Here is a 12,306-nt window from a genome sequence, read left to right on the forward strand (position 1 = left end):
TGCAGTTCATCTGAGAATGATAATCACCTGAAGCAGATTTGACTTTCCATACTGTCAAGCAGTTGGGAACAAATCCCATTTCACCACTGGCATGGATAATTATTATTCTTTCTACTTTTGGCTCAGCAAAATACTCAAGAAGCATTTCTATCGGCAATGAGAAATACACAAACCGTTTGTACTGAATATCATGTTTTTCAATAAGAATTGCCCTGTTATTTCTGATTCTCTTGCATTTGAAGTTCATGCTTAACAAAAATGTTTGTAAGCTATTCTTTTTCCCATTAAATACTCCATCACATTCTAGTTTTGCAGTAAGTTTCCGTAAGAGAAGGTAAAATTTTAACACTTTACATCTATAACATTCCAATCAAAACTGTCCGGGTTTGTCACTAAATTTTTGCATTTTATTCCTTTGCAAGGAGAACTGAAGCTATTTCTTTTTATATTTTCTTTTTCTGAAGCTATTTCACCAGTAATTTGATAAAATGTAATGGCACTTACGTATTAACGCCACCGCAGCTACAGCTTTATTTAAAAACAAAGTAGTCAATTGGATTTCGGTGGAAAATAAACAGTCTCTTTATTAATTTTAATAAATGGTTATTTATATTTATTTATTTTATAAATATAATTTAACCAAACTTAACCTATGCTCGCTAACCTTGACTAATTAACACTGTAATTTTTTGAGTATTTATTTAATAAATAATTTATTATTTAAATAATCAAAACACTCCTGTTAATTAGTCAATATTAGCGAGCGTAAGTTAAGTTTGGGTAAATTATATTTATAAAATAAATTAATTTAATATTTAGCTGTGGTGGCGTTAATACGTAAGTACCACTGTTCTTTTTGAGACTCCTGTGGCACATGCAACACGTTCTACAACTTTTTTGGTGTCACTAGTAAACATTCCAATTGCAGCTTCTACTGTCATGTAATTAAAAACATTGTGTATAATTTCTTTCCCTTGGCGGTGAATGTCTTTTCTATGTAAATTAGACATAATGTGCAAAATAATAGAATCAATCCGCTACCATAAGAATACAGCTGATAAAAATTTACTAATTTAACACAAGTAGATTACTTTTAAAATTTCACTTTAGACTCAACTACTTTCAAGAATTGAAACTCAAAGCATGCTTTAATTGGACAATAACCTTATTTTTCGGACACATACAATTAACTGGATGAGTTTTTATACATGTTAAATCTCTGATGGCTGGTACTAGGCTGACTAACCACATTAGAAAAATTCATTAAATAAGAGTAACAAAAAAACATGAGAATTTATAACAAATAAAAAAAAGTGAGAATTTATTTAAAGAGATTTAAATTTTAAAGAGAAACCTGAGTCTTAATATGACTGCCTCCCCAAAAATCATATGATTCATGTTATTGTTTGTAAAATAATTTAATTTATAATATAAAATATATATATATATAGCTGCAAACACAATATAAATTAGAATGGAATTATTTACAAAAACAAGTCAGTCTTTGAATGAATCAGGAATGGTTTATATAAATACATGATTAGTTTAATCTTTAGAATAACACATCGTTCAGTTATTATTTACACAAACCTGAATAAAAAAATCTTTCTTATGTATGACTCATTGCTTAGGCTAGTGTATGGCTGTTTGTCACTCCCAGAACAAAGGGCGAAGAGCATAGCATGAACAGTAGACATCAGTCTTGTGCTTGTTTGTCTTGGATATTATGTACAGTTGTAAAATCATAAATAAATGTACTTTGGCCTAAACACTAATCAGTAACAGCTGATTAGTCTGCATAATATTTCATAACATATTTATTTCCGTTTCTATTAGAGAAATAAATTATTAATTTTATAATATATGAACTCAGGATTAAAAAAGTAACTAATAAAAGACAAGACTTTGTTTCTTGATTGGAATAAACAGTAGTCATACCATATACATACTGTCTTTAATAAAATAGTATTATAAACTCATTAGGCAACAAGATATACAGCTATGCTGTTCATCAGATTTGGCTTGGACAAGCTATGCATGTTCTTAATATGCCTTCAAATTTATTACTATACTGTTTAGATGCATTAAAACTAAATATCATTATGCAGCTCATTTGGAAAGTAAATAAAAATAAAAAAAACACTTATGAATTATGAAAGAAAAGGTGATTTAAGATGAAGATGTTAGGTTGAAGACTTACAGTACAGAAGGTTGAGTGTACATAAGGAGGTATCACTTATGATTATTCATTAAATTATTTATTCCAGTTCTAGTAAAAGTAAATTTGCTAGAAAATAATGTGAAATTCCCAATATTTTCAATTTTCTAATCAGAAAATCCAATTTAATCTGATATTCACCTGGATGATGTTGAATGGTTCACAAAGAAAAATCCCTATAAATAAATATCCTTTATAAAAAAATGTAATAGTTTATAAATAATAGACTTTTTAATTCAAAACCATTCAACCCCTTTTCCAGGCGACTAAAGCATAAAAATTACATATTTAGCCTTCACCATTACTTTAGTACAGAATTTAGCTGCAGTTTAAAAACTTTGTCCTGTTTTCAATAAATATTAATTTCTTAATATGTTCGTATTTATATTTTCATAAATTTGCTCAAAATTAAATTCTCTGTATCTTTTTAGTGTAAAAACAAGTATTTGTTGGCACTTGTATTACAAGTATTTTTTATTAATTACTTTTTAGTAATTAACAAATTTATTTACTCTAACAAAAAAAATTTTTTTGACTGTTGTATATTGTATAATAGTAATAACACTGCTGGATAATAATCAAGATACAGCATTGGAACTAATTTTTTTAGTTCTCCAAATCAGATTATACTTAAAATCACAAAAGTTATTCATCCACAGAAATGCATTGCAACAATAATTTGTAATCATTATAGAAATGATGGAAAAATCGATTTACAGTCGTAACTAAAAAACAAAATGCTTTCATCTTAATTACTGTATATAAAATTTTTTCTTTATACTGATCAGTAAAAACATTCCTAAAATATGTATTTTTCTTCTTGGTACACCTTGTTGCCTGTTGTTAAATATTAACAATAGTATTTAGAAATATTATGAAATGTTTAAAAATGGATTTATAAATTATTAATTAATAATAATATGTTGGCAGCTGACAGTAATTTGTAATGATAAATTGTTACTGTGGTTTAATATGTACATTGCTCAGATGTTTAATCATAAATAATGATAACAATGTTGCTTACTGCAATGAGAAGGAATACCATCTGTCCCAAGATATGCTAACCAGCACAACTATATTTACAAATATTAAAAATATCTAATATATACATTTCTCCATTTAATATTATGATTATATTCTAAAAATTCTCAGCTATAATTAGTAATTTATATATCTAAATTACTTCGCTAGAGCCGCGATTCTTTGTTATAGCTGTTTGCTACCAGATGGTTGATGGGAATAAATGGTTTCGACAATCTTTTCTCTACTTTTCATATATGTATCAAAATAGAGATTTGCAATAGGCAAAATTTGAATTTTGATGCAAAAATATTTGCCTGTTATAAATGATTGTTTTATTGTATATGTGGGTGTGTTTTACTTATTCAGTAAGTTTTCTTTCATTATGTGTAAAATTTTTGATTTATCAGTTCATTTATCTTTAATTATTTAGTTTATTCCACTAATCAGATGATATAAGAATTTGTCAGTTTAAGTAGGAGGGAAATTGTTTTGAAGAATTTTTCAATCTTCAAAACAACTTCCCACCTTTTCTTTACAAACAGAAAAAGATGGGAAATTGTTTTGAAGGACTTTTAAATCTTAAATGCATGAGTTGTGAGATTTGAAATTCAATTTATGCTGATAACACAACATCTAAATGGAATCATCGAAACAAATTGATCTTAATAATAGTCCCATGTTGCTGGTTTACTATACATTAATGTAATCCATTATTGCATGGCAAAGAGTATTATAACAAGCTTTTTCTGATATAAAACTACAATTATGCCATTATTATCTTATTGTATTTTTTTAGTATTAAGCTAAACTTTCCAGATTTTGGTTCATGAAATTCTACATTTGTTCATCTGATGCTGTGTTTGAGAATGATCATGAGTAATCTTGTATACCAAGTTGTGTAGCTTTTTAATGATTCTTCATAGTAGAGTAAATTTTGATTGCATGTCAAACATGTTTATATATATACATATATATATAAGATTGTGTTCATTTAATTGGGTTATTATAATTTTTACATTTTCTAAAGCTATTTCATTGCAAGTTGTAGAAAATGCAGGTGGCGGGTAGCGGGTTGCTGGGGGATTTCATTGGAGACTTGTTTACCAACATGAGGGCCAAGCTGATCCACCCTTCCACCCTCATTACATTAAGGGGTGAGTTATCTCCCCAAAATAACTTAATGAATTTCCAAATCTTTACTACCTACCTATCAGCTTATTACTTCATGCTTGATATTTATTAACACTATAAACTTAATTTAGGATGTTTATTAAAACAGAGATCTTATAAAAAAATTCAGACTTGAAGTCTATGTCAGTTAAACATTGCTGCTTTTTTACATTTGAATGTATTTTATTTTGAAGATGATTACATTTAAGTTAATTTACAATCTGGCTTTCAAACAAGAATAAGTTGGTTGTTCAAAACCACTTATTACTCAATAAATAATACTTCAATATATTCAATTAATTGCTGATACTTGCCGGTTGTTTTGTTGTGAAGGTTATATACTGAAGGCTGAGACTGTAGAATAGCACTAATCTCTGGAATTATTCATACATTCAGAATTTTATTTTTTATATTCATCTAAAAGTTACCAAAAGTCTTAAGTAAATTAGTTTGTAGCATTTATTTTAAAGTATCAATTACTGTTTTTTTCTACCGAAACTACATTTATTATTTAGTTTAGTTGATATTCTAATTTCTCTAAAGGTGTAATGATGTTCTAAAATATGAATACCATCAGTCTGGATATTAATTTTTTTATAAGATCTGAAGTATAAATTTGAAGTCATTTTTTTCTCTTTAGTACCTTAGTTCATGTTACTTTTATGTAATTGCCATACATTCATAAAATATATTTGCTTTATGAGTTCTTTATATGTGCTTGTATGTTTGCATGCATAATCCTTAGTCACTGTCATATTTTACCACTTAAAAGTTGTAAGTAATAGAATGCAGGGAAATGAGCTCTAATACAGAGTTTTTATAAAAGAACTCCTCCGTTTCAAGTATTATTTAAATAGCATTATATTTAAAGTATTACTTACATGAGTATATATTCTGAAAGGGTAAATTCTGAAGTTTTTTGTGTTTAATACACTTCGATGTATACACCACTATGGTCTTGCACACATCAAGACAGTAATCCAGCTCTTCCTACATACTTCCCAGCATGTCGGATGTAATGGATACTGCCATAGCAATCCTCTCCCATGGGTGGTTGATATTATGGATTTTCTCCAAATAAACAAAGTTTTTCACAAAGTTTAATATGGAATGTCACCTCATCTTAAAACGTGACATTTTTCACATTGTCATTGGGTTTGATTTCATATAAAAGTTCTATCTGCACCTAGTCTAAGCCTCTTACGCACCACCTTATTCTCTGTAGATTTAGGTATTCCTAATTCTAAGCTGTGCCTTGCTAATAATTTTTTCGAGTTACATGTACAAGATGTTTTGATCCATTCCACATTCTATTCAGATATGAATGACCTGCCTGGTGACTTCCCCTTTAAAAGTCACTGCCTGTTTCCTTAAACTGATTAAACCACTGGAGTATTGTTTTATTTGTAGGTGTGGGACTGCCATATTCATGTTGATAATTATACTGAACTGTGATAACTGATCTTATTTCGATAAACCAAATCATGCACTGAACTTTCTGTTGTTGTGTCATCATGACTGATAGTGAGACTGCCAATTATATGCAGTGAAAGTTACACAGAGGTGCTAACTGAAACAAATGTTTGCAATGAAAACCCAAATAATATAATAAACATAAGTATGAAAACCAGATGCTTTTAACCAATTCCATTATTTCATTACAATTTTTTGGAACCAAGGAGTTCTTTTATAAACACTTCTTATAGTGAATAAACTACACTACAGTATACAGTTCACTTTGCTTCTATTGCACCCATATACCACCCAAATTCATATTCCTGTTTTTTTTTTTTGTTTTTTTTTAATGTATATGTAGATATCTAGTTTCTTCTTTCTTTGAGTTTTCCATGTAGTTTTATTTGATTATTGATTTACATTAGGGTTAACTTGTGCCACTGTAACTATATGTGTTTTATATTGTGTTTCAATTACTGTATTTATTTATCTGGTACTTTTTTACTCTATTTCTTATTAGAATGAGCAAGTTAGTTTTAAATTGTTTTTTTTATTATTTGTTATGATAATTAACTGGGAAGTGTTACACATATAATTACAGTAAGTATATTATATTTTTAGTAGAAGTTCCTAAGGTATTAGTGTAATGAATATTATAATTCAACATTTAAGTAGTAATGTTACAACTTACCTACTTTGTCAGCATATATTTGTGTTAAAATACTTGCTAAATAAATTTTAAATTACAAATATAATGATTTTTCTAACTTAACACTGAAAATACTGGTAGGCCTAATATATTGTAAGCCAAATCAAATAATATACCTATAAGTTACATAGTATAAAAGTTATATTTTTTAATTATGAAATTAAAATAAACTTCATTTATCTGATAGGATGAATGGGAATGCAGTGCAGAACATTACATCAAATTCAAAGAGTTTTATTTTACTTTATTTTTTATATTTACATAATGAATGTAATTTGTAACATTTTTTTAACAGTTCAATTATTGCACACTCCCCACTTGTTTAGTTTGGTTTCTTGTCACATTTATAATTGACACAAGCTCTATATTAATCTATAACTTCAAAATTGTTTGTAAAACAAGGACTTAGCATCAGCAATATGTCAAGGAATCTTTGAATGTTTGCATTTATTTTCATGTCTGATTACAGTAATATAACTGGACAAATACCACATATTCTTCCAGAAAAAATGCCAAGATATTTTTTTAACTTAGTTTTATTTAATTTAAAAAAGAAATATTACTCTGTGAATAGAAGAGAACAATGATTGTTTAGTTATACATATCAGTATTTTCTATTAAATCATTTTCTTCCTATTGCTGGGGTAATTTGTTGTAATAATATTCTTATTTTTCTATAATACTAAAAAATGTAGGTGAACTGTGTTCAATATTGTTAAAAAGGTATTTATATACACAAATCTCTGTAGTGTTATTCATATGGCTGATTCTTATAATTTTTTTTGGAAATAATCGACTCCAGTTTCCATACAACATTTTGATAAGTTAGGGCAATTCTAATATCTGAATTGAGAATTTTATCATATCAATTTCTAATACTATTATTAGTCCTAAACTTAGTTTCTTTTATTAATCTTTAAACTAATATGATTTTTTTTTTTTGCAGAATGTTCTAATGGTCTTCACCTTTTTAATGGGGAGTGCTTGGCTGTTTGCCCAGATGGTACTTACTCTTCTTCTGGGCATTGTCTACAGTGTTATTATATGTGCAAGACATGCTCTGGTCCAAATGATTATGAATGTGTTACTTGCCATAAAGACTCAATACTTATTAATACAGGAATTGAATCTTTCTGTTGTCCACAGTCATTATTGCCATCTATTGATTTCACAACCTGGTACTACAGAGCTTGTATAGGACTCGTGATAAACATATCATTATTAATTAGTGTTGGTATTTGTTTAATAGCTCAGGCACAAGGTTGTAGAATCCTCTCGACTAGGCGACTAAGTAGCAGAGCTAGTAAAAGTAAACTACCATCTGATGAGAAAGCACTTAAATACAACTTAACTTTAAACTTTGATCAAAGTGATTCTGATGATTGTTAACCAGTGACAATTGTAATTTATGTTATTAAACTTTTTTATCATATCTGAAAAAATGAATGCTATTGTACTTAATTAAAGTAATAAAACTCTGTGATTATTTTTAGCAGGATATTGACTGTAATTATATAATGTAATTCAATTTGTTTTATTGAATGAAATATCTCTCTTATTATTAGGTTTTTGTGCAAGTTACCAAAGTTATTTTATTTTTGAATTCAATGTTTTATAAAGTTTTATAACAGTGATATAACTTCATTATAGGTAAACATGCATATGCAAGATTAAATTCACTGACTGATAGTAAAATATGCTGGAAAAAAATTCAGATAACCTGTGTCCTTTTGTAAACATCCTAAGCTACTTGTGATTTATAAAAGTAAAAGGAAAAGTGTAAGAAACTAAATATCCTAGTTTTAGTAACGAGTGAAGTAACTCAGTTGTTTGAATTATGTTGGCTATGGAGAATTATTCATTTATTAGGACACCAGAATATTGTAAAATACAAATTTATGAAGGTTGGTAATAAGTGCCATTATCTTTTGCCCTATGATGGACAGTTGTCCAACAAATAATGACATATGTAGCTGAACATTGTAAATACAGGTAATATGTATGATGATGTGGTAAAGAAGAGTAATACTTAATCATTTCAGAGTTAGTTATATTACTGGCTGTTAAAAAATAAGTTATAAGTAGGAAGGCACAATGTATAAGTTTGAATTTTTTCCCTCCAAACATTAATTGATAACATAATGTATTAACAGAAAGTCTTACCACTCATATCCAACCAACTGCTTGAAGAATTATTTCATATTTTCTTAGCATCTTTCCTAGTGTTTACTTTGAACAATGAGAAGAATTTTAATAGTTCAGTTTTAATAACTCAGGTGCAAGGTTGTAAAATCCATTGGCCGTGGCCACTAACCACCAGAGCTAGTAAAGTAAACTCTCATCTGATGAAAAAGCACTTAAATGCAACTTAACTTTAAACTTTGATCAAAGTTGTTCCACTGACAGTTTTATACAAGTAATTCATGTTATTAAAACTTTTTCATTGTAGGTAAACATGCATAGACAAGTTTAAAACACAGACTGATAGTTAAACATGTTGAAAAAAGTATCAGATAAACTTTGTCCTTTTATAATTACCTAAGCTACTTGTGATCTACAGTATAAAAGTGAAAAAGATTTAGTTAACTAAAAAAAAGTCTTAAGGTTCTGATGAAAGATTCCAGGCCAAATCTAGAAAATTCTAGATTTGGATTCTAGTTTGAGAGTGCATATCCATAGTATATACATTCCAGGTGATAAAATGAAATGCCAGGTGATTAAATTCTGTGATAAAAAAGCTACAATTAATTTATAAATACCTTAAATAGAAAAATTCAATTAATCCTTAGTGTGAAACTTTGTTCAGTCTCACAGTTATATTGTTACTTTTATGTGGGACCACATTTATTTTTGTTCAGCCACTACATTTTGATCATGAGACCATCACATTTTTTAAAAATATTTTTATTTGTAATGATTAAGAAACTGAAGAGAATATTAAAATATCTTACGGTCCAGAGATTAAAATTTTGGATGTTAATTTCTCTTATGCTCTTGGAAACCCTCATGGGGTTGATGGTACCCCGCCTGGCATGGAGCCAGCTCTTAAGTAACAATTACCACTGTAGTTTATGTGAATAATGCAGTATCAATTTCTTTTAAGTTGGTTTGACATTAAAGCAGCCAGTTTTGACGTAAACAGTTTAAAATAAATTGAATTTATTTTAAAGAAAACATATTTATAAACTTGTTCCAATTCTTTTTTTTCCATTCTTACTGCCTTATTCAATGACTAGTCTCTGATTGTTAAATTAAAATAAAACTGTTTCATTTCTCATGAAAAATAATAATTTATTTTTTGTGCCAAAGATTATGGACAAAACTATCAGATAAGAAAAAATTTACATTGAACTTGTTTAAAATTATTGAATATTTGTTATGCATGCGCATATTTATTTTGAGTAGCTTTTTATTTTAACAAAATAAACATTTTTAATTACATAAAGTATTATCTTTAACTTACTGCAAACATTTATGTAAATTGTGTACCATATTTATCTAAACTGAAAGGTCACCATTCAAATAGTTAAATACTAGAAGAACAGATTAACTGGAACTGCACATTACTGTCGAACTAGAGTCTATAATTTTTAAAATGTTGAATCAGAGTTTTAAGGCCTGATATACTGTAGCAAAAAATGGATTTTTTGGGGATAAAGTATTATTACCAATGTTTGGAAGCATTTTAAGTTGACATTGTAGTAAATAAAGAAATATAAAACATAATTTGTAATCTGAATTTTATTGTAATAATTATTTACAATTCTCTTAAACACACTATAAAATAATATTAATTAGAAACAAAAATAATCTAGAAAGAGAAACATTTAGTATAGATTATAAGGTTTACCTTGTAATTAACTAGCACACTTAAAACTATTTTTATTTATTATTTTTTTTCACATAAATCAACATTAAAAAGTTTTATCATACATTATGTGGCATTATAAATTAGTTGTATTTAGTGGAAATCGGATAAATGCTGAATATATTTGTTTGAAGATTTAATTATCTTGTAGTTAAAACAAAACAGTAAGATTTACAATTATTTTCATAAGAAAATGTTGAGTTAGGAAATTTATCACTACCATTTACCTTCACATTAAGATTTACAGCTTATTAACAGTGTTAATTCTAATAAGTGATTTCTCAACTTTAATGAAACACTTGTTTATACTGTTGTGTATGAGTAAACTTTGATCTAAGTGTAATACAGTGAAAGCTCTCACAAAACCATCTCCCTGAAATGACTGCTTATAATAGAATAATGTTTAGTTAGGGTGGAAAGCCTAATATGATTTAGTTTTGTTTTTGAACTTAAGAAGAATGTTTTAAATATGATCCTTTTTTTATAATGTTTACTTTTAACACATGCTAATACCCTTATGTATTTTGTTTGTCAATTACACCACAATCAGTTGTGTTCTTAAAGTTGACCACTGCAAAAATAAATCTGAAATATGGTAACAGATTTTGTACCTAACTTATTAACTAGAAAAATAAAACAACTATACAGAAATAAATTGTTCATATTGTAAAATTTAAACTTATGCATAGTTAGTAAATACAGTTTCATTCATCTATATGTAGTTTACATAAATGTAGTTTTTCATTTGGTACTGCTGTAAAGCTTAAGTTAGTTGTACATATTCTTAACAACAATGTTTCAATCTTCATCTACCATTCTGAATACTAACGTTTATTTACAATATTCAGTTAACATTACAAACACATTCAATTTTTTTTTTTTATCTAACAGCAGTGACGTAAAAATATTTTTTTTCAATTTATGTTTTACATTATGCAGTATGTCAACTGATTTCAGACTATTATACAAAATTTATACTGCTGTATCTGTGTGGATATTGTAGGCAGTAAGATCAGAAGTTCAGCTGAAATAATGTTTCAGATATTGATTTTAGACTGATTATATAAAAACTGGGCAGTTTTGATACCTATCAGTAAAGAATATACAAAAAAGTGACTTAAGGTAAAATTAAATCCCATTGCTAAAAGAGTGATAATTTATACAGATTAGAATAATATAAATATGTGTATACTCAGTAAGAAATAATGTAATAAAATTAAAACAAATTTATTTTAGTATGTTGAATGTTTTTTGTTCCAAACCTCATATTTTTTCTTCAGACTTCTAAATTAAACTGCCAGTTTGTTCTAGGCAAATTGTTTCTGTATGTTTATTATTAAAGTCATTTTTTCTGAAAAACAAGCTATTCTTATTACCTTCATTAACTATTTGCCTCGACCAGCAATCACTTAATGAGGTCATTTAAAATGGATAACACAACAGGTGTCTTTGGTTATCCATTCATTAATTTCTTAATTATCTTTCTTCATATCTTCTTCATAATTTTATAGATTTGGAAGCAGATTCTTCAGTTAAAAATTAATTTTTTTTGCATTTATTAATTTTGACCGGTTTTATAAATTTCTAAATTTTGCTGTATTTTTCTTTTTATTTTGCTGTAATCCTCTTAACTTCATATCTCTTGCATTCTATGTTTTTAATTATCAGTTTCAGATATTCTAATCTTTGTCATCTTTTACTATTTTTACCTTCTATACTTCCTGCCATACCGAATCCTGGTTCCCTTATTACATGACTGATCATCTTATCCTTCTGCTTACAAGATTCTGTCACAAACTTCTCTATTCTCTAACTACTCTTTTTAATATTTCTATCAAGAAACAGTTTTCAATATCTCGTGCA

At 27.5% G+C, this 12,306-nt stretch overlaps 1 protein-coding gene across 5 annotated transcripts in view; it reads left to right on the forward strand.

The window, feature by feature from the left end:
- The window catches only part of LOC142334331 (furin-like protease 1), a 427,570-nt gene extending 415,889 nt beyond the window's left edge, over positions 1–11,681 (forward strand). For 3 of the 5 annotated variants that reach the window (XM_075382285.1, XM_075382284.1, XM_075382286.1), the window contains one exon: positions 7,522–11,681. In XM_075382285.1, coding sequence (XP_075238400.1) covers positions 7,522–7,964 — 443 coding nt within the window. In that variant the 3' untranslated portion in view covers positions 7,965–11,681. Of the gene's footprint in view, positions 1–4,268; positions 4,396–7,521 lie in introns of all 5 variants that reach the window. The other 2 variants (XR_012758822.1, XR_012758823.1) reach the window with 2 other exon arrangements.
- The last annotated feature ends 625 nt before the right edge of the window (positions 11,682–12,306 follow it).

Source organism: Lycorma delicatula, chromosome 1 (assembly GCF_047948215.1).
Source record: "Lycorma delicatula isolate Av1 chromosome 1, ASM4794821v1, whole genome shotgun sequence".
Classification (NCBI taxonomy): Eukaryota; Metazoa; Arthropoda; class Insecta; order Hemiptera; family Fulgoridae; genus Lycorma; species Lycorma delicatula.